The 23,041-nt window shown below is 44.5% G+C and overlaps 1 protein-coding gene and 1 long non-coding RNA gene across 7 annotated transcripts; one reads left to right on the top strand and one right to left on the bottom strand.

The window, feature by feature from the left end:
* The first annotated feature begins 415 nt into the window (after positions 1 to 415).
* Positions 416 to 22,136, top strand: LOC111823589. The gene is made up of 3 exons (XR_002826648.1): positions 416 to 682; positions 2,614 to 2,780; positions 20,494 to 22,136. It is a non-coding gene; the product is annotated as an uncharacterized LOC111823589 (long non-coding RNA).
* Positions 6,005 to 23,041, bottom strand: RIOK3 (RIO kinase 3). Of its 6 annotated transcripts, none has more exons than XR_001345730.2 (13): positions 22,870 to 22,932; positions 18,273 to 18,388; positions 17,538 to 17,683; positions 17,338 to 17,445; positions 17,058 to 17,167; positions 15,798 to 15,941; positions 15,074 to 15,201; positions 12,072 to 12,269; positions 11,311 to 11,470; positions 9,981 to 10,061; positions 9,809 to 9,892; positions 8,707 to 8,821; positions 6,005 to 7,595 (listed from the first exon to the last, which is right to left on the bottom strand). XR_001345730.2 is itself a non-coding variant. In XM_006104461.3 (13 exons), the coding sequence occupies exons 1-13, from the start codon at positions 22,930 to 22,932 to the stop codon at positions 7,488 to 7,490; spliced, it is 1,551 nt and encodes a 516-aa protein (XP_006104523.1). In that variant the 5' UTR covers positions 22,933 to 23,038; the 3' UTR covers positions 6,005 to 7,487. The 6 variants fall into 6 exon arrangements, 5 of the variants coding, with proteins under 5 accessions (XP_006104523.1, XP_023601480.1, XP_023601482.1 ...); XM_006104461.3 differs by having other exon boundaries at positions 8,707 to 8,814; positions 9,812 to 9,892; positions 22,870 to 23,038; XM_023745712.1 differs by lacking the exon at positions 8,707 to 8,821 and adding an exon at positions 8,897 to 8,903 and having other exon boundaries at positions 9,810 to 9,892; positions 22,870 to 23,038.

Genomic DNA, 23,041 nt, shown 5'->3' on the forward strand with positions numbered 1-23,041 from the left:
CTTCCAGGTAGTAGTTCTCCTTCGCCCATGGCGGGCCGGCGCCGGGGGGCGGGGGCCGCGGGGGGTGGCAAGCCAGCGCGGGGCAGGTGAAATGGCACCCAGGAAGGGCACCGGGGTTCCGGCCGGGCTGCGGGTGGCGGCGGATCGGGGAGGGCCGCTTTCCGGGTTGCCACGCCCCCAAACCCGGCCCACGTGACCCTCCGGCCCTGGCGTTTAAGCCGGCGACGGCCGCCCGACCCCAGTGGAGCCCTTCGCGCAAGAGGCTCCTCCCCTTTCCGCGGGGGCGGGGTCCCAGGGCGGCTCCGGGGCGGCAATGGAGGCGGGGCCGCGGGACCGGAAGCCCGGGCCTTGCAGAGCGTGGCGGCCCCGCCAATCCTAGCCAGGCTTTCCCCAGCCTGGGCGGGGCCTGGCTCGCCCCCTTCCGGAAGGTTCGCGCAGGGCAGGCTGGGACGGGGCTGCCCTGGGTCCCTGCGCCGAGGCCTCCTGAGCCACCTCGACGTTGAGGAGAGACAGCCCTGTGCTCAGCACCTGTTACCCTGAGAAAACATTGGAACCTGCATAGGATTTTTGTGAGTTTATTTGAGCCAAACTGTTGGCAGTTGCCTGGAAGCAGAATCTCAACGTCTGTCCCGGACAAGGGCGGTTTTCGCCCCGTTTTATCCATCCCATCCCAGGAGGAGATGTAAGCGGGTCACTTGCGGCCGCGGGTGCCGACCAGGCGGGCGGGAGACGGTGAGGAGGAGGATGCCTCCGGGGGCCGCCACCTCCGGTCGCCGAGGGCCCTCAGCTGAAGGCGGCGGCGGCGCGGCGAGGCTCCGCGGCCTTTGTCGGGAGCGTCCCCGACGCCCCCGCGCCCCTGGGCGGAGCGAGCCCTGCGGTCGCCGGACCGGAAGCGCCTCCGACAGACCGGCTCCGGGCGGCGGGGGTGCGGTTCCCGTTTCCTCGGAGGAACTGGAGGAGGCGCGGCACCGGGACAGGCGGCGAGTTATTGATGGAGCAAAACTCAGACCAAAAGTGGTGCAAGGGATCGAACATCCGACGGAGAGGCAGACTCTTTAGACTATTACTACCTATTAAAATTAGAATTAAATAAAGGGAAAAGGGTAAAATGGTGACACGGCGGGCTCCCGCACCGGCGGCTTGGCCCATATTTAACGGTGGTTTGTCAGGGGAGGTGCTGACGAGGCGCGAGCACCGCCAGAGCTGCTTTTGGACGGGAGGCTGAACCCGGACCGCCTGCGGCCCCTGCTGGCCTGGGCCTCCCAGAGCCGGCCGCGGGCGGCCCTGGGTCCACGGGATGGCAGTGCCCGGTCCGTACACCCGGGACCCCCTCAGCCCGGGGGGTGAGCTGCCCCCTGCGGTTGCCTCACCGACACAGTCCCAAAGCCCCTGCTTGGCATCCCCGGAGGTCACGGATGTGCCTCTGGAGCAGCGGTTCTCAACCTGTGGGTCGCGACCCCTTTGGGGGTCGAACGACCCTTTCACAGGGGTCGCCAAGACCATCGGAAAACACATATATAATTACATATTGTTTTTGTGATTAATCACTATGCTTTCATTATGTTCAATTTGTAACAATGAAAATACATCCTGCATATCAGATATTTACATGATGATTCATAACAGCAGCAACATTACAGTGATGAAGTAGCAACGGAAATAATGTGATGGTTGGGGGTCACCACAACATGAGGAACTGTATTAAAGGGTCGCGGCATCAGGAAGGTTGAGAACCGCTGCTCTAGAAAGTGCATCCAGCAGCACTCGGGTCCCACGGAGCCCGGACTATGACGTAGAGCTGGGGGGCCCCTGGAGTCCGGGCGAGGCCAGTCAGGGTTTGGAAAGTTGAATAAGAAGGCGGTTCCCTTCAGGGAAGGACGTAGGACAACAGGTACAGCACAGACATTAGGGAAAGTAAACAAGGAAGCAGTACACGTATACCACGGGAAATATTTTAGAGGAATATGATGCACTTTAAAGCTAACGGGAAAAGACAAGTTAGTGCCTTTTCATAACTATTTTATTGTGACTTAAAAGCTTTGCATACAACAGTCTCTGTTATGGTCAGAGCTAATAATATAAATTGAAATGCCCTTAACATCAGTTTTAAAAATAAAATACTGGGACCAAGATGTGCCCTAGAATTAAACTGAATTTAAGTTGTGATTTGGTAAAATAATGCCTATGTGTTCGTTGTGTTTATTAATGTTACATTACGGGAGGGATGGTCTCAGTTGTGGGTGATGTTTATGTAACAGAAAACTGCAGGGCCTGGGCACAGCTTGCTCTTCCCGTCTCCTGCACGCCCAGCTGCTGGGACCACGTGGGCCACTTGCAGAGTCACCAGCTGAACTGTGGGCGCTCCCCGGAGGCCGCGCAGGGTACGTGTGTAATTGGCCCTGCTGAGCAGAGGGGCGGCAGAGCCAGCACACGGCCCTGGTCCACACGGGAACACGTGCATGGTGTTGGCTGATAGGATTTCTTAGAATATTAACGTAAAAGGTTTCCTCATGGTTCCTCAGCAGTTTTTGGTTCTTCTGGAAACAGTAAAACACGGAACAACAATTCAACAAACTAATTAGGGTCTTTGTTTTCATTGTTTTGTGGAAGCAGGAGGCCTGTGCCTTCCTGGAGGTGCTGCACAGCCACCGGGCAGCAGAGCCTGAGAAGCCCGGGCGGCGAGAGCAGGAAGCCCAGCGGAGCACCTGACATCGGCTGCCACTCTGCTCCCTGACGGCTGCTCCCAGTGAGGCCGAGGCTGGCCCGGCAGAAGGGGACAGGTAAGAGCTGAAGGGCACACAGAAAGCATTGCGAGCTAGTCAGGGCGGCTGGGCCAGCGGGCACTCCAGCCTCGGAGCAGGTGAGCTCCCAATGGGCAGGGGAGAGCGAAGTGCAGCCCCGAGTCAGCTCACCCCTGGATGGTAAGGTGCCTGCCATTCATACATTCATAACTGGTTTGTTTTCTTATGTGTTCTTTGTTGAGAAGTGTAACTCCTGAGATTTAAAAGGTGCTTCTGGCAGTTTGTGAAACCTAATAAAATCACAGAGGCTTTTCTGGTTTTCTTTGCTTTGTGTTTTAATTCTCTTTCAGACTATATGTCTGGAAGGATATGTACCAACATTTGTAGAGTGGTTCTCATGGCTTGGCAAGTTTTCACATAACTTTTGCATTCTTCTTTGAACTTTCTAAATTCCTTTTGGTTTTAAAGCAAGCATGAGTAATTTTTATAAAAGGAACTGTTTTTTAAAAGTTAACCGTATTTACTGGGAAATCTTGACTCTGTGTCCTGATTTTGCAGCCTTTTCATTTCATGAGTATTTTGTGTGACTGCATGTGTCCTTACACATTTATGTATACATGTATGTAAAAAGCATTCGGTATAATGTAGATGGTGGTTATCTTGTACTGTGAGTGATTTGTTTTCTTTTTTCCACCTTTGGCATTATTTGAATTTTAAAAATACATGTGCATTCATAAGCAGAAAAAAAGTGTTTTGAAAGATAGGGTAATAGAAGACATAGAAAGGCCCATAAATATTAACAAATCCAAGTAGCCATCTCGTGCTCCTCTGTAACAAACCGACCATGAGGTCATCCAGCCCTTGTATCCGTGACTCCGATGATAAAGAGATAGTGTCCCCTTCTAGCACAGCTAGTAAAGACTTTTCCTAATTGGATCAGAGTCTATGTCATTTCCAACCTAATGCTCCCAATTTTAACCTTTGAACCACATGGTTATGCATTCAGGCATTCAAAATATATTTGAGCTTCTACTCAAGTGTGTGGGAATACAGCAATGAATAAAGCCAGCAACAATCCTACTCTCACCAAGTAATGTTTAGTGAGTAGAAATAAAATGAGTAATACATGTCAGGTAGAAATAAGTTCTACGGAAAAAATAAACCAGGGGACGGTGATACTCGTAAAGGCTCAAATACTGTGGTAGCCCACCTCCCAGAGGGCCCTAGACCGCCACCTCCAGGCACTCCTGACTGCAGGCCCTCCCAGCTGGCGGGCTGCCCTGTGTAGTGAGCATTGCACAAAGGACAGCGTGTCTCTGAGGCGAGGCTATAAAAGGCCCTGCGGCTCCTGCCTTGCTCCTCCTTGGATCAGTGCTTTGGGGAAAGCGTCGAGGACACTCAGGAGGGCTTTGGAAAGGCCGCTGTCTCCAAGGGCTGAAGCTTCCCACCGGCCAGTGGGCAACTGCGGCCTCTGCCAACAGCATGAGGGAACTGTCTTGGAAGGGGGTCCTCTGCTCCCAATCAGTCCTTCCTTCACACGATTCTCAACTGACATCTTCATTTTAAACATGTTTTTATTGATTTTAGAGGGAGAGGGAAGAGGGAGAGAGAGAAACATCCAGGAGAGAGAAGCATCGATCAGCTGCCTCCTGCACACCCACTACTGGAGGTCAAACCCGAAACCTGGGCATGTACCCTGACTGGAATCAAACCGGCGACCTTTTGGTGCACAGGACAGCGCTCAGCCAACTGAACCACACCAGCCAGGGTCTCGTTGACACTTGATTGAAACCTTGAGACCTTGAGCCGAAACCACCCTGCCAAGTCATTCCCAGATTCTGACTCTCAGCAGCTGTGTGAGATAATGTTTGTTGTTTTAAATCACAAAGTTTCGAGGTAATTTGTTATGCAGCACTAGGTAACTAATGGACTCACTGAGATGAAATTTGCACAGACACCTGAAGCATGGAGACTTGTGGATAAGCTAGTGGAAGAGCATTCCAAGCAGGCAAAGGCCCTTGTTAAATACCAGTATGTCTGAGGCTTGCCCTGGCTGGGTGGCTCTGTTGGTTGGACCAACTATTCTTATAGTGACAAGTATTCTAATTGTGTTCTTTCTGTCCCAAAAGATAGTAGAGTGATTTTTTAAAGTTTATGGAGCTCTAAGTAGTAGCTCTCTGTTATTCTGTAATGAACACCCCACCTTCCCCCTCCATCTGCTACTTTATCTTTCTACTGTATTTATCTTAACCCCTCAAAAAGCTATGTTTGAGAGAAAGCTGGAAAGCCCAGAATAGCAAAAATAATGCTTTCCCAAATGTAACCTTGTAATATTTTTTAATGGGGGACAAATAGCAAATCAAGAGTAAAAACAAGCTTGCTTGCAAATAAATTGATGTCTCCAAGTATAAAATAAACTTACCAAACAAATCATTCTGTAAATTTTATGAAATCCCTTTAAAATGCCAATTAAAAAATGTCTCTTCAAACATACATTTTGAAGTTTGAAAATAAAATCAGATGAGCTTTTCCCACCCAATTTCTAAAGTGCTGGGAAACGAACAGCTCCGAATTTTAAAAGGCGCAGACAACAATCTCTTCTGATGCCCAGAGCCCAAATGGACAGCAAAAAGGGGTCTCAGCCTCCATCTCCATCTTCCTTGGAGGAGAGGGTCTACCAGGACCAACATTTCAGTCAGCTGCCTCACTCCCACCACCCTGCTTTCCTTCAAAGATTAAAAACAAAGAGAATCACATGCAGAGGGGGGATGGCAGGGAGGTACGCCACGCTGTAAACTGGTTTTTAGAATACAAAGGACGTAGCATTTCTATGCATGTCGTAGTTTTGTAAGCATAAAAAAATGACTTTTTATAAAGAGGAAACTGGCAATTTTCATCTTGAGATAAAAATTCCCTACAGTCATCCTTGTTTTGATAACTTATTTTATTATTCACTTTCATTAAAGTGAGGCAAAATATTATTTCCATATTTTAGGTTTTTTCCCCCGTTTGTATTTATTCTTTATTTAGCAAACAGTTTCCACTTTCTTTTTCCTCTGTGTGGAAAATTTACTGTCTGAGCTACAGGAAAGGTAAAACCTATCTGTAATGTGAAGTAATTTAAAAGTGAAATCTAAATATGAGAAGTTTGAGGGGAAAAAACTGCTTAAAATAGTACTGCTTTATTTTTATGCAAAATGGATAACTTGGTGACAGGACCTAAGTTAATATAAGGAACAGGAAGAAACCACACAAAGAACCAATTCTAAAATGATTTCTTCATTTTTAATTTCTTAAAAAGCATGTTCACAGCACACTCCAAGAATGCTATACAGCAACGGTTTGCTGCTCTTAGTCAAACAGAGTATGTCAGAAAACAAAACAAATTTTAAGTGGTTAGTGGTTTTTTAAAAATAGGTCTTTGAAATTTCTGTAAAACCAATAATCACCAGTCATTGAAATCTGTTTCATAGTAGTAAACACTTAAGAAATGTAATAAGTATTGACCCCAAATCACACTTCTCTTAAAAGGTATACAACAGAAACAAAAATAAGTATTTTTCGAGAAAGAACATATTTGGCATTTTAAAGTAATGTCAAAAGAGAAACTTTCAAGTGTAAGTAATGTTTAGACTTTTACTTTCAGTGACCAGGGTCTCTACTGGTTCCAACCTGAAATCAGCAATAGGAGGAATGATTACATTGTAGTTAATGAACTTCAGTCTAACAAAGCCAGTGCAGTGCGTGCTTTATTTAAGAAGTGGCATCCGGCCAGTCTAAAAATTATTAAAAGTGAGGTCAGAGAGTTCAATCAGTAGGTTAACTTGGTACCCAACTTGTTTCAAACTTAGTGTTCATCATTTGACTTACTATATTTCTCTCAAAAGGAATCAGTAAGTACAGAGTTTCAGTGATATGGAAACTGAACTTTGACAAACAGGGTTAAGTTTTAGCATCCCACCTTCCCAGATAGCTTACATTTTCCTTATAAATGCAGAGCAGCTGCACCATGCGTCACACTCTATCCCTTTCACCCAAATGTAGAAATGCTGAAAGTTAATTTTTAAAAATTTGGGTGGTTAAGTTCTTATATATTTGTCTTTCAGAAACCTACAATCCTTTTCTTGGATATGAACGTGAAAAAGAACTCAATTCATATTCACGATGTACCAATAAAAAGTATTTTGCTTATGTCTATTTCCATCAGCCATTTTGAAACCAGATTTCCATTTAAAACACCTACTAAAAGAAGATATTTTCCTTTAGAATCATGGTCACAATCTGGAAAAAGAACTGAGAAGGACTAATGTCAGGCCAATAAAATATTCAAGGAAAGATGAGACTCAAAGCAGGGATGTATCAGAGCAAGTAGGTGGCAATAAAGGCCTCCCTTGTAAACATCTGGCCTTTCCTCCCATATCTGAAAACGTTACCCACGTTTTAAAAAATTCTCATCAAAACATTTTACACCACGAATCCTGTAAAATCCAGTCGATTTCAACTAGATAACCTGTAGCTGTTAAAGAATTATATTATCCTGTTCATAAGATGAGAGGTAGTGACATTTTATTCTCTCAATGCCGAGCTAAAAATTCCACACGTCTGGCATTAGGGCTACCAGGGGAAAAGCACAGAAGCACCATTGTACACTCCTCGTGTTGGTATCTCAAGTTGCCCGTAACTTCATTTGGCATTGGCAGCTGGCAGTCGCCGCTGGGTCGCCAGTGAGAGCCGCGGGTATTGGTGCTATGCATCGCGTGGGACTGGAGGACCTTCTTCGTCTTTCAAAAATGAAGCAGCTTTCCTTCCATTCTTCTGAACGTGATCTTCATTCATTTTCTCCAAAGCTTCTATCTACAAAATTAATATTTAACATTCAATCCATTTGTCAACCCTACTTCACTGAAACCACACTTCAGATTGAGCCAGTGTTTACTCAGTTAAAATGAGGTCACTCCTGCCCGACCTGTGTGGCTCAGAGGTTGAGCGTGAGCCCATGAACCAGGAGGTCACGATTCGATTCCTGGTCAGGGCACATTGTCAGGTTGGGGGAGGTTGGGGCTCGATCCCCAGTGTGGGGTGTGCAGGAGGCAGCCGAGCAATGATTCTCATCATTGATGTTTCTAGCTCTCCTCCCTTCCTCTCTGAAATCAAAAATATATTTTTTAAAAAAACAACCAAGGTCACTCCTAACAATGCTGGCCTTCGATCAGAATTACGTATTAGTGTGTCATATACATATATGATAGCATGACATACACATATGTTTTTACTTGATTATATTACCAGGATCAAAATTTAGTTATCAAGTCAGCAACTGGAACCAAGCGATGTCTTCCTTGTGCTCCCTCAAGCGTGCAGGGCAGGAAAGGGTTTTCCAGCGACCACAGTAACACCTGCTCAGCAACTGTACTGAGCGAGACGCTAGACTTGCCATCTTTCTAGAACTTCTCTGACCTTAGACTCCATAATAATCAGTCTCTGCTCTGGTATATTGTTGGGAATAATTAGCTGCCATTTCACTTTTTAGTTTTTGTTCCAATTCTGAGAGACCTTCTCTGAAAGAGATTTTTTTTAATGGTTTTATCGATCCATGTTGTAATGACTGGGTATTTCTAAGGATGGCCACTGCTAACTTTCTATATTCAGTTAAAAGCAGGGACCATCTATTACTAATTTTTGTATCACCCAGCGTGTTTACCACTTAACTTCGTAAAATAGGGGAAATCCAGTGTATGGGAAATGTGTTATTTTCCATCTCCATCAAACCGTGACCTCCTGGAAGAATGTTTTTGCTATGTTTATCTTAGATTTAAGCCTGGAAAGGACCAAAACTATCTCCAGAAAAGACAAATCTCAAATTCATTTTAGTTTTGAGGGGAAGGAGGATAAAATTCACTCTGGGTTTCAGTATCTGCTATATTCAGTCTCCATTACCAGCAGAGAGAACAGCAGCTCAGCTTACCTCAGCCAAGAAATCAGCTTCATTGTCTGCTGAGATGTTTAAACCTGACACAGCATTAAAGAGCTCTCGTTCATTAAGGGCTTCCTTCACTCCGCCTTTCTGGAAAAACTAGTGAAGAAATACAAGGAAGTCAGTAATTAGCAGTAATGAGTAATTCTCTTAAGAACAGGGAAGGCACGCTTGCAGGCACCTGTGAGCTCCCCCATTTCAGGCTGGCTGTGTTCAGGCCCTCCTTGTTCTCAGTCCTGACACACCCACTGTCTGCCGAGTTGAGTTTGTCACACTCTATAGCTGGGTTAAGTGTGCACCTTCTAAAGCTGTAAAAATGAGTGCTTTATAAAACTGCAGACTCAAAACATTCACTAAATCCCATGAATTAAAATGGTCAAAAGACACACAAGTTATTCCCAGTACGAAGTTATTCAGAAAGAGCATTACCATCTGGGTCTGTTGCTAACAATTTCCTGTAGAAACAGCAAACAAATGTGACCCGACTGAGCACCGAGGGTTACCTTCCCTCAGGTCTCCTCGGCCTCACAGGCGTGTGCCTTGGACATCACGCAGACCAGCTCCTTCAGTGGCACTCACCTGCCAGGAGGCCTGCGGGCTGCCAGCTGCAGCCTCTCCACACTGCATGTACTAAGTGTCCACTGGAATGCTCAAATATTTGGAGCCAAAATAAAAACTTCCTCTATTGCAAACTTAATTCAGTGGCCCACATGTGAGGCATGCAATCAATTCTTGCTGAAAATAAAATCTGACAAATTGATCTTTATATCTTTATCTTGAAGGCAGCCAGTAACCAAACCCTTCAATTTCTAATATCTTGCTTATCTTAGGAGTGAGAAAACTACATGAATCTTACATCCCATTACAAAAACTGTATTAGTGTTTTTTTTTTAAATATATTGTTATTGATTTCAGAGAGGAAGGGAGAGGGAGAGAGATAGAAACATCAATGAGAGAGAGATTGATTGGGGATTGAGCCCGAAGCCGGGTATGTGCCCTTGACCAGAATTGAACTCGGGACCCTTCAGTCCACAAGCTTCAGTCCACAAGCCGACACTCTATCCACTGAGCCAAACCAGCCAGGGCAAAAACCGACATTCCTACAGTCACGGAACAAGAACTCCAGGCCGTGAGGATGGGTCGGTTCTACAGACTGACTGACATCGATCAACCAAACCTATTTAAATACAGAGCATACAGTGACTGACCTTCACTAAGTTACATCAAGTAATTTAATGTGAACATGAACAGCATATGCTCCTCACCTTTCCAGCATGCCACAGCATGTTATATTCACTGAGGTCGGCATGCACGAGCGTGCATTCATTATATAACTGCTGCATCAACTGTGAGGAGGCAAGGCAGACATTTAGGAAAAGAAATCATTCTAATTCACTGCCACAACTAAAATGTCTACGCTCACCCACAGTAACCAGGAAGGTCAAGACAAGGTTAAAGACCGGGATCGAGCTTTCCTTTTTTAAGGCAGGCTGTGACACTCCACCTCCTCGTCCACCTGATGACAATGAGGCCAGGAGGCCACGGGGCACACCTGGATCCCACAGGAGTAAGAGAGCGGCCACGGGCATGGCCACCACTCAGGAGACCTAGGCTTACCCTTCACAAAAGGGCAAAGGGCTCCCTGAGTCTGCTACGGGATGTACACAACTCCAAGGCTAAAAAATACTTCCTGCCAGACACAGTAGGAGAAATTTCCTTAGGAATCCCGTGGTGTTATGTTCAGAATCGTGGTGAGCCCGAGCCTTACTGTAGCAATCAGTGTTAATGCTTTGTTTCCCGGCCTTAATAGAATTCAAGTAGAAAAGTACAGGGTTACTTCATCTCTTCCCCAGCCACCCCACCACCAAAAAAGAAGCCAAAATGGAATTTCATTTTCCTTTGGAATGTGTCCTCTTGGAGGCAGAGAAAGTTGGATTATCTCCCTAGCTGGGTCTTAAAAAATTACGTTTGTATTCACATCAACTGCTGACTGGCACTGGAGCACCAGGCAGAGACTGTAAAAAGCTCATGTTTCTCCACTATTCAGTTACAACAATAGAGAAAAATCACAATATTGGGAGCATTTTCTTGTGCTAGAAGGACCTCAGACTGAATGCAGCTGCTGTCCCGAAGCAGGAAGAGCTTCCCTAAGTTCCTGACACGTCCTTGCAACCCTAACGCCTGCTGAGTGGAGATGCACTCCCTCCATCTTTAGTTCCCAGCTGCACTTCCTTATGAGTCCAAATCTACTGCCTCAGATTTCCCAACTAGAAAGGCAATTTTTTCGCACTTAGAGCAGTATCATTCAAGAAGACATGAAAACCAAGCAGGCACTACATCAAACTTAATGAAGTTTTAACAGCTTCATGCCTCCATGTCACTGATGCTCACAACGAGCCTTCACTTGCTTCATTCGTCTATTTTATTGACTCCACACACACAGTGGTAGAAACACCTCTTCAATGTGAACATTCCTTCACAAACTTCAGTGTGGCCTTATTCTATCACCATAAAATAGGACAACTTTTGGAAACTTTCAGAGTTAGAAGAAATATTTTTAGAAGCAGGTGTGACTGCTCTGGAGGGCGCACGTACGTGGAGAGTTTGGTGGTAGGCTGCTTCCATTTCTTCGCTACTGAGCTTCACTTCTTTCAATTTAGGAGCTGGAACTTGATCATGGCCAATAAAGGACATAACTAAAATGTGTTTCTTGAGCAGCACAACTGCTGGGCAAGGAATTCCAGCTTTCTGCATTCTGTACAGAAAGAAACGATTAAGAAGGTAAAGATCAGGAGAGAATGTTTTACTTAAAGAACATCTAACAAGGCCCTGCAATGAGCTGGGGTAACGCACTTGGAAGGACAGACTGGTGAGAGATGATCCCAGGGCCCTGGCAGAGGTGGGACAGGAGCTGTGGGAGCACGCACATCAGGAAGGCTAGGACGCCAGGCGAATGGGAGTCAGCCCGATAGGCAGGTGGGGACATGCTGGTCTCAGGAGAGAAGCAGCTTGTGGAAGTGCAGGGAGGCGGGAGGCGTTCAGAGCACAGTCCACTGGGAGAATGGATGTGAACCAGCACAGCTGGAAGCTGAAGAGGAGGAAGGCCATGTGGGCGACAGAGACAGGCTCCGCATCACAAAAGGACTTTGAACTCCACACCAAAGACTACAGGGCAGCAGCAGCATTTTAAGAAAGGCAGCGGTGAGAGCTCAGCAGTACAGGAGATTGGAGGCCAGCAATGCCTCTCGGGACATGATTCTATCCTCAGAAGTGCTGCTGAGGTGAAGAGCTTTGCAGCTAATAGAAAGGCAACTACTCAAGCTGACTTCCAGCTTCCGGCACACGGGTCTCTTTACCTGGTGAGGTTGTGCATTTCCTTTTCTGCCCACATTCGGATGATCTTACGTGGATTTAGTTTACTGAAGCGATCTTTAAACCTGAAATCATCTTTAATGTATTTGTCACGGTTCTTAAACTCATTAAGGGTTGTTTTAAATACCTTGATGGCACATTCTGTAGGTATAAATTTACTACATTCCTTTTCATCTTCCATGCTAAGTGGAAGGAAAAAAATTAAGTCAGTATAAATTGCCAGCTCACAAGTAAACCAATTTCAAAATAAAGATGTGACACAGGGGTGGGTCTACCTTCTCTGACCATGACTGGCAATAACCTTGCTCTGCTCTCTCTCTTCTTATCCCATACTGCAAGTCTCACTCACATACTGGGTATTCTATTATGTAATTATCTTTATTGACCATAACAGTTCTTGCTGTAATGTTCTCTTGGTTGTACTGTAAGTTCTTTGAGAGTAGAAAACATGTCACACGTATTCTCTAAAAAACCCAGCACAAGTTACTACAGTGGGGCCTTGACTTACAAGTTTAATTCGTTCCGAGACCGAGCTCGTTAAGGAGCTGGTTAACTCAAATTACTCTGTCAACTCAAAGCAAAAAATCAGCCGAGAGACAGCTGGTATCTCGGGACACTCTTAAGTCAAGGCCCCACTGTATTCAATTGTTAATCAAACAAGGCCAACCTGAGAGTAATAGAAACCAGGACAGCTTTGTGGTGGGCAGAACCCTAGGATGGCTCCCAATTTCCCAGCCCCACCAAGGGGACACTTGGATAATCCCCTCCATTAGCTCACACTGTACGGCAAAGGATGACACTGCACTAAGACGCAGGCTTAGCTGACTGAAGGAGAAGACGTGACCTACTTACTACGTGGAAGGGCTACACGGCCAGGAGCTGCAGGGCCTCTAGAAGCTGAGGGCAGCCTCGCCTGCAGCCAACAAGCAGAGACCCAGTCCTGCAGCTGCAAGGAGCTGCCTGTGCCAAGGGAACAGGACCCACGCGGCAGAAGGGAGCCAGGCCAGGCCCTCCTGAACTTCTGATCAACTAAAACTAGGAGATAATATGTGGGGGTTGTTTTTAAGCTGCTAAGCCTGTGGTGATTTGTTATGTAGCACAGAAAACTAACATAAACTTTTAAAAGCATTCAGCTCTCACTTGGAGAGAACCAAATACTCTCTAGTTTTACTAACTATAAGCACAATAAAACCTTGATACAATGGACTAATTTGGGCAACAGGGTGTCCAAGCCAAAAGTCTGTTATATAATGAAGTAGGTTTTCCAAATGTGTGCATAGTCTGTGCCCCAGCAATTTCAGTGTTAGGAATTTAGCTTAAGGATATATTGGCAAAAGCACACCATGGTAGATTTACAAGGATATTCCTATATGTTCACACAGTGGAATGTACTAACACAGAAATGGGCGATGTAAGCCAGTAACATAGAAGGATCTCAGATATATTACTGAAAAACTAAGGTTCTGAACGTAGAGTATAATCTCTTTTATAGTAACCAAATAAGAAATAGATGCATAAAAATTTCTGGAAGATTTGAGTAAAAATTGTTAATAGTGGTTTTAGAGAAGAGATCTGTGGGGCGAGAGTTGGTAAGATGAAGGACACTTTTCAGTTTAATTCTTTCTGTAAAGTTTTCATTTCCACCACACAGGCAATCTTTCATTTTAAATAATTTGTGCCATTAGGTTATTATCTGCCTGGTCTTAGGATACCCTCAAATTAAATTTGGAAAGAGGGAGGGGAACAAAGTTTAAAGTAAGGAAGAAATAAATGTTTACTAAGATGAACATATTCCAGGTATTGTCAGGTATGACCCTCACTTATCCCCACAAAATCCTATGAGGCAAGGGTCAACTTATGAGGTGCAGTAACTTGCTCCAGATCACATAACTTGAAAAACATTCATTTTTATCCTTCCTTTTGGAACTTAACAGTATAATTCAATTTACGATTATATGTATATATTTCATCTAGAAAGAGAGATTAAATAGTTGAGAAAACCTGCCCTGGTAGGTAGCTCAGTTGGTTCACCAAGTTTCTGGGTTTGATCCTCAGTCAGAGAACTTACAAGAATCAACCAATAAATGCATCAATAAGTGCAACAACAAATCAATGTCTCATGTCTCTCTTCTCTCTTTCTCTCTCTCTTTTTCCCCCCGTCCCCTTCCTCTCTCTAAAATCAATAAATAAAATTTAAAAAAGAAAACCTAAGGTAAGGACTTGACCAACAATTGTTTGAATCCCCTAAGTACACAGAACTAATTTTCTAAACATAAAACAACAAGAATAATTTCTGTCATCTATTTTGACATTTTGTTTGTAAACAATGTTAAAGTAAAGAGGTAGCCGAGCTAGTAAGTCTTGCTGTGACTTCCATGGTAAGTAACCAGATGATTTCATAGTCCTGGCACTTTCTTTAAACAGGCTCCACTTTCAAAAACCTTCCTCATGCAGTTCTTGACGCATCTAAGCCCTTGTAACAGAAGGGAAGTGGGGAAGATCTAAACAGCATTAGATCTCTAAAAGACGTTTCTTCAACAATGTAAGCATTACTTAAAGCTGGTATTTCTTAAAGTAAGGATCCAAACTACACGGGAGGCATCAGTGACTGACGAAGCACGTCCCCTCCGATCTGGTACCCAAAGGCCCCACAATGGAAAACCAGGGTTTTGAGACAAACCCAGGTACAAATTTTGTTCTGCTACTTATAGCTGCCTATATGATACAATAAAGTAGAAAGTATATTCATGAAAAAGAGTAAAGGAGTTTACACAAAATTTATGGTTACCTCTGGATGCTGGGATTAAGATTAAGATGATTGTTTTCCTTTCTACAATCTCATAGTGTCTAAATTTCCTATGGTAACACTTTTTAAGTGAATCTGCTTTCCATGCGGTGTGAACTTTGATTCTGTGTAAATCCATTCACACTGGGAAGAAGGAGCTACGCTTTGTTGCCATGATGGTGCCGTATTTTGCTCACTCACCTTCCTCCATAGGCATGAAAGACAACAGATTCCTTCCCTGTGCTGATGCAGCCAGTGATGGTCTCCAACATTCCCGAGTTGACCATCTTATACATAAGTAAGCGTGTCTTAGGATCAACTGCTTTTTCCTACGAGAGACACGGCACAAAGAATAAAAATGTTCACCACATAACATTATCTGAGCCGTTGCTAATAACAAACATTCAAAATATGTATCTTTTTTTAAAACTTGTAACAGGCTCTTAAGATTAGCAATCAAGGTACAATTCATCCCTTTAACTTTAATTCTAATGTCTTTGAAAATTAATATCTAAAAGAATCATCAGAATTCAGACATTAGCTTAGTCAAAATCATATTTTATCTCCAAAGTTTAAACAATTCCCCCAGTGTACTTACCATTAGTTTGTTTTTCTAAAGGTTTAAAAATTACTTTATTCTCAAGATGTTAGACACTGTCTTCGTCAATGTAAAACATTAGAGACTTATAAATTATTACAAATATGTCATAATTTCTTTAGACTCTTAGAATATTAGTATGCAATGTAAACTATACAGTTCAAATTATGACCACTAAACTGTAGGTTTTAAATAAGTGATTAATAACCATTACATTAAAGCTGAAAAGTCTAATAAGCAAAGCTACTGGGTTTATTTACATCTTAGATTTGAAAAGCCAATCTTGGGAAAAAAATACCAAACAGAAAAAAATTTAAGATTACTTACTGCAGTAGAGTGTTCTTTTTTCTCGTGGAGGCGGGCACTTCGACGTTCTTCTGAGTAGGCATGTTGTTTTAAAGCATTGAAAACATGGTTTGATAGTTTTAAATCCATTCCAATTCCATCTCCTACCTGAAACCCAGGTGCAAACTGCCAAAAAGAAGCATTAGCATCTGAATACTTTAAACAGGTTACCTACTCCATAGACAGGCTGTGAAAGCAGAGTGCATTGGCATTAGAGAGGAAATACAAGGACTCACTAATAGACCCAACAGAGCGGAGAGGGGGCTGTTTCAGAAACTGCAGCAAGGAAGAGGTTTATCCTGTCCTATGCACCAAAGATATCCACTCACGTCTGAAATCACTGCAGCGTTTCTTTGTACCTTGCTTTTACATCAGCAAAGGACACAGTACATTTTAAAGACTACACCAAATCTAACCAAAGAAATATAATTTCATCATCAGTTATTTCTGAGGAGTGGGTAGTATAGCAAGCTCTGCCCACTCCATGACAATTATGTTCGAGAGCTGCAGTGTTCCATATAGCAGCCACTAGCCACATGTGGGTATGTAAAGTTAAGATAAAATAAAAAATTGAGTTCCTCAATTACAATACCCAAATCTCAGTTCTCAAATATGGCTAATATTAGATAGCACAGATATAAAACATTTCTACTGTCACAAGTGCTACTGGACAAGGTTGTTCTAGAGTCAGATCTGGACTGTTTCTGGAATTTAATAATATGTTTATGTAACAAGTATTTGTGTCCTCAAGTCTAAATGTTTTATATTCACCAAATTTTTATGAAAGAGGAAAAATGCTATTCCCCCCCCCCCTTTTTTTTAATTACATTTTATTTCTGATCTTTCAGGGGTAGTTCAGGCATAAGCTGAAACTTGTAAAAAGTGTTGAAGGGGATAGTAGACAGTATTTTTCCTCTTCTTGTTATTCCCCAATCACCACTGTTCTCTGTTCTTGGGTAGGGGTGCTATTTTATGAAAAATAATGTGCTGAAAATAAATGTTACTTTCCTAAGACAACTTCTTAATTTTAGAATTAATATAAATCAAACTATTTTTCTTAATATTGTAGAATTTAATTGTGGTACATTATATTCTTATTAGTGGCTGAGGGTTTTCATGATACTGCCATATTATAATTTAAAACTTCTTTAGAAAGGATGAAGAGTATTTTAAGATAGGTATTTAGAACCCCATGTTTTTAACTTAGTAACATTCTCAGAGAGAACACTGTCTGTAACTTACATGCTCCATTCTGGCCGTATTCTTTCTCCCACAGACAACTTCATCATGTTTGGTGGTGATGTCTTTTCCTTTTCCAATAAAACCCTTTTTGGGAGTAGGAACTGGTTTTGCTAAAGACAAGTATATAAAAAAAGCAAAAACTAAATTGCTGAATTCAATATTGTCTGAAAAAATATCTGAATCTAGTAGTAAATTACCAAATGCTTTTCAAAGATACGGTATAAGGATTCATGGGAAAACTTAGTGTTCCTATGGCCCCATCAAATAAAAGCCTTGATACCTGGTCTATATGGATCATCACGAGTGTCCTGCCAGTCAACCTCATCTTCAGAGCTATCACTGTCTTCATAGGGATGCACTTTTCGATAATTCTCAAAGGAAATGGAAACTTAAAAGGCAAAAATAGTTGAAAACTTATTTAGGAGCACTTTATAAGCATTTCTACCATCCAACGCAGTTGTCACAATGAGGTCATAGTACCTTTGCTATCGCCATTGAATTTTTTTTCTTCACGCCTAAGCTGTGCATCATATTCTCTGTCAAATTCCATCTGTAGCATCTGAGCCAGCATTAGGTCGCTGGAAGTATCAGTGTTTTCTCCAGTAAGAAATGGTCCTTCAGCAACACTATTCAAAATAAGGCAATATAAACTAACATACTGTGCTTCTGTAAACAGATGCTACCAATTATGAGAGTAGGATGTGCTTTTTCACTGTTAAAAACTGTACTAAAGGAACAATAGGAAAAACTTTACCAAAGCACCTATCCTGCCCAGGCACCCTCTGATTAGTGGCAGGAACCTGTGAGAGCACCAACTAGGATGGAGAAAGCTGTGAGAGAAAGCTAGGGGTCTATATGAAATCCACACCAAGACCCAGAATTCATTGTTCTTATCAAAGGAGAGAGAGCATCTATAAAAAAAATAAGCTACAGGCACTGGATTAAAATATTATTTGATCATTTGGAGACCATCTGGTTCAACTGTTGCAATAACTAAACCAGAGAAATGGAGGGATTTGCCCAAAATAATACTGAAAAGTCGTCAGAGTCCGGACCGAAACTCAAACATCAGTGGACTCCCAGGATGGTGCTCTTTCTACTGCATTGCTTTTGTAAATGTATTTCTTAATCCTTTGTGATGACAATCACTAATCAAATCCTAAAACCTTGTTATAATCTGCCAGACAAAATTGATTCTTTCTAAATTTTACTTACTCAACTTTAGGAAAAGCAGCAGCTTCTTCTTCTAATTGCAACTCTTTAGCCAACTGCTCACTCATGACATCAGCCAAAGAACAGGATATTGTCTTTTGAGGAGTAGCCCATGGACACTATAAAAAATTTTTAAAAAGGACAATTCAATTCATAATAATGAAATTAAAATACCTCCCAAACTTGGAAATAAGGTTAGCTTTTGGGAATTAAACTAGTTGAATCAACTCAAAGTAAAAATACCTCCCAGCTCAAATCGGTAGTATGTCTTTTGTAGTTGAAGGGAAAAGGCTATCACAGCATCACCCCACCAGCCAATGAGTTCATGTAACACCCCTTGTTCCACATCCATGCTGACTCACAAGCAACCTTCTGCTAATAACCAGGCTTCCCAGGTAGAATCTCTTAGGGGAACAGTCTACGAACTGCACAATTCAAGTCTTGCAACACCACCACCACAGCCAAGCGATATTCTGAGACAGGTGGCTAGTCAGTCAGCCTTCCTCAATGACATCACTATCTCAGCCCTCTTGACATACAAAACGTAGGTAAACTTCACAATTCATTTCTGAGGGGCAAGCTTTACTTAGCAACAGTGAACGATGACATTTGAAAGCCCAGGGATTAGGACCACCATTACTGAAGACAATGTCTAACTCTCTCTTGAACTCGCCCAGCTCCCCTTCCAAGATTCTCCCCCAGATATCAACGCCATCTCCTGTAAGCACCTCCAACCAATCTTTCTGCTGCCAGCCCTGCTTGTTGCCAGGCAGCCACCACAACAGTGGTTTCCCCCTCTAAAATGCAGATTTGATTGCTCCAGTTTCCTTACTTAAAGCTCTTTCATTGTTTTAATGTTTCCCACTGCCTTTAGCGTAAAGTCCAGACTCATTCCTTAACTAGTACTGAGTGTCTAATTTAGAAGCAGCACATGATGTTTTAGCCAGACAAACTGTTCATCACATTTAGCCAGTAAAAGACCTCTAGCTGGCCTAAGGGCCTGGCGTGACTCTGAGGACAGCTGGGCCACTGACCCTTGTTCAGGTTCCACAACACTGAGGTTCAGAAATCCACTTGGTTCAGGCTGCCAGGGTGGAGCACTTCAGGGTGATAAATGACAACTATGCCTAAGTGAATCAGAACCCAGCTTTATCCAGCCTCCTCCCGAGAGGAGGAGAGGCGCCCAGCTCTCAGCACACCTGCACTAGCCCCCAGCAGAGCTGACCGAGAACACAGACGGCTTCCTCAAGGGCTGGGGTGACTCTCCTGGAAGGGTTCTGGGTCTAGAATCTTGAAGCTCTGTAATCTGGAGAACATAGCTCATCTTTTGGCCACATGACTCTGACTTCTTAAACCAGTGGTTCTCAACCTTCCTAATGCCACAACCCTTTATACAGTTCCTCATGTTGTGGTGACCCCCAACCATAAAATTGTTTTCGTTGCTACTTCATAACTGTAATTTTGCTACTGTTATGAATTGTAATGTAAATATCTGATATGCAGGATGTATTTGCATTGTTACAAATTGAACATAATTAAAGCATAGTGATTAATCACAAAAACAATATGTAATTATTATATGTGTTTTCCGATGGTCTTAGGCGACCCCTGTGAAAGGGTCGTTTGACCGCCAAAGGGGTCGCGACCCACAGGTTGAGAACCGCTGTCTTAAACCCTCTAGGGTAGAAGACTTAATGTTGCCTAGGAATGTTTGGTCTGATCAGTTTCAAAGTACAGGTTCCAAGAGGTAAATGACCGTATTCTCTAACTCAGAATTGTCAATCGTCAATCACATTTGCAATGACTATTAGTAAAATAAAAATTCACTATATTTTAGTCACTGACTAAATATATATAACATCTAGATGAAAGTCACCATTGAGCAGTTGCAATAGCATCCCTATTTTATAGATTTAGAAACAGAGACACAGAAAGATTTTTTGTAGATGGAAGTGTTGCACCTAGGACTGCACTCACAGTGCCACACTGCTCCCCTAATCATCTTGTCTTGGGACATGAGACGCAAACTGCTGTACTGCCTGCAGTCTACATGCGAATTCCTCAGCAGTCAATGTCCTTCAAAACCTGGCCTAGTTTAACTTTCCAGTCTCATTACCCGATGCTCAAGCAACACTTGACCACATGCCCTTCCACACCGTCACATGCTCTTCTCTCTGATGCCTTTTCCTCCCATTTCCCCAATTAAATCACCCTCCTCCTCCAGGCTCTCAGCTTCCATCCCCTGGTTCCCATCCCGCTGTGTCCTCTGGGAGCAGCACCAATCACTGCCCTGGCGTTACTGCATCAACCACAACACAACAGGAGCCTTGGAAGGCCGGTGTCTCCATTTTCAGAGCCCAGCACAGGGCTTCACCGTCAGGCACCCAGCACTTACTGAGTAAGTGCCCACAGGAAACCCTGGAGATAGTCCATCCACTGCCACGTGGTCCCGGGGCTCTAGAGGCCTGGTGCTATTCCAGGTCCTTTTTCCATCTCGAAGGTGTTTCTAGTCTTTTGTCAACATCAAGTAATTCCAATAACGTGAAATTAGCTGACAATTCCTTAGAAGAGGCATAAATGACAGGCTTACTGTGTAATTTTGAGGCAGAGGTTTACCTACTTCTAACATAGACGGAATCAGAAAGGGAGAGCTCAGTGGGCACCAGACACCCAGCCCACTCCCACTGCTCTTGCTCTCAGAGCCTCGGACTCCAGACGTCTCCTTCCTGTACCTCTGCTGACAGCTCAGCTGGGCTGCCTTCCTTGGGTGAGGGCAAATAAGTAGACTTCCGAAAGGTTGCCAACCCCCATACTTTGATCAAATCCAAACTCTTCAAATCAGTAGTCAAAAGTCCTCCATAAAAATGTGTAAGCTGACAATCCACCACACAGGCACAAGGGGTTTACCACCTCAAGGGGGGCTTAGAAAATTTACCGGGGGCCCCTCCTAGGAATGGGTACCATGGACTGTATATAGGGGAATCCTCTTGTCATCATCTTGCAACTCTCCAGTAAATCAGACACTCTTTGTACTTAGGAAAACTTTATTTAATGCTAGAATAATAATAAATCTAAGACGCCCTCCTAATCTCTATCTTTGCTGTCCAACATCATTTCCCACTATTCCTTCATCTATACAAATTCCCTGTTGCATCAAGACAGGAAGCCCCACAGTCCTTTCCAGTCCGCTATCTGCTCTCAATGACACCAGGCCCGTAACCAGCTCCCTGATTCCTTCTGTCCTGTTTGCTGAAGAACCCGAGACCCACCAGGCTCTCCTCCCCTCGGAAACGGCCACCACTCGGCTCTGCTCAGAGCGGGGTCTTCACTGCTGCCACACTCCCACCTGCCTGATGGGGACATCACCCTTTCCCGCCCATCTCCTAAAGACGACCCCTGCGCCCGAGCTAGTGTGGCTCTGTGGATAGAGCACTGGCCTGTGCACTGAAGGGTCCTGGGTTCAATTCTGGTCAAGGGCACATACCCGGGTTGACGGCTGGATCCCCAGTAGGGGGTGTTTCTCTCTCCCTTCCTCTCTGAAATCAATAAAAATATATTTAAAAGAAAAAAAAAAGATGATCCCTAGCTGCCCTCCCACTTTTCTTTGTTTAAAGTTCTACTGCAGACGGATACAGGGAGAGAATCAAGCACAATAAAAAAGAGCAAACAAGTGGGCACACAACAAAAATCCAGTCCTCAACTCAAAGCAAATGGAGAGAACCCTAAGCCACAGGAAGATCCCTCGTCTCCCCAAGCAGCTAGACACACACTCTAGGGCAGCGGTTCTCAACCTGTGGGTCGCGACCCCTTTGGCGGTCGAACGACCCTTTCACAGGGGTCGCCTAAGACCATCCTGCATATCAGGTATTTACATGACAATTCATAACAGTAGCAACATTACAGTTATGAAGTAGCAACGAAAATAATTTTATGGTTGGGGGTCACCACAACATGAGGAACTGTATTTAAAGGGTCAGAAGGTTGAGAACCACTGTTTTACACGAAAAAAATGTTCTGTGTTGGTATATAAAGAACAATTATGAAGCTAAAAAAAGTTGGATTCCTTCCTAACTTTAGTTTGAGGAACACAAATCCCAACGGAAGCATTCTTACTTTCCAGCAAGCCCTCAACAAGTGACAGTCTTTTCTAGGGAAAGCATGACAAGCAGCAGCCCGAGACCCAGGAGCCAAAGGTGGACTCAGCCGCCGGAGGAAAAGCTGAAACAGATGTTACAGCCCAGGGCTGAGTCCCCCTCGGGGTCCGCCTGGGCGGCCAGGGGGCCTGGGCTCATCCTTTCTCCCCGAGCGCACGAAGCTGCCGCGGAGGGAGCCCCCGGGCTGTTACCTTTCCGCCGGTTCCCGGGTGTGACTGGGCTGACTCACTGCGCCCAGAAAAACAAGTCCGCGAACGTCACGTCTGCAGGCGGGTCCCGCCCACAAGTGCGCGTTTTGGGGCGCAAGGAGCTCCCGGAGAAAGACCTCGAGTCTGGCAGCCGCGCCGTCCCCGCCCCTCCCTCCCGGGCGCCCGCCACCCTCTCCGGGCCTTCCCAGGACCGGCCCCGGGGACCAGGGCGGTGCGACGGCCCCGAGCGCCGCTCACCTTGTTGGGTCCCCAGGCCGCTGCCGGCCCGGGTTCCGGCGATGACACTCCGACCAGATCCATGCGGGGAAGAGCCAGCCGCGAGCACAGGAGCGATGGCGGGGCCGGAGGCGGGGCCGGGGCGACGGGGAGCCGGGGCCGGGCCGGGCCGGGCCGGGCCGAAGTGGCGGTG

Source organism: Myotis lucifugus, unplaced genomic scaffold (assembly GCF_000147115.1).
Source record: "Myotis lucifugus unplaced genomic scaffold, Myoluc2.0 scaffold_574, whole genome shotgun sequence".
NCBI lineage: Eukaryota > Metazoa > Chordata > Mammalia > Chiroptera > Vespertilionidae > Myotis > Myotis lucifugus.

Excerpts from the sequence above, each read along its gene's own strand:
- RIOK3 (XM_006104461.3), bottom strand. The coding sequence starts at position 22,932 with ATGGATCTGGTCGGAGTGTCATCGCCGGAACCCGGGCCGGCAGCGGCC. Across the intron at positions 17,168-17,337 it reads TGATGATCCATATAGACCAG|CAAAACCAGTTCCTACTCCC; the intron begins GTATCAAGGCTT and ends ACTTGTCTTTAG. Across the intron at positions 9,893-9,980 it reads TGCTGTGGCATGCTGGAAAG|GTTTGGTTGATCGATGTCAG; the intron begins GTGAGGAGCATA and ends GTATTTAAATAG.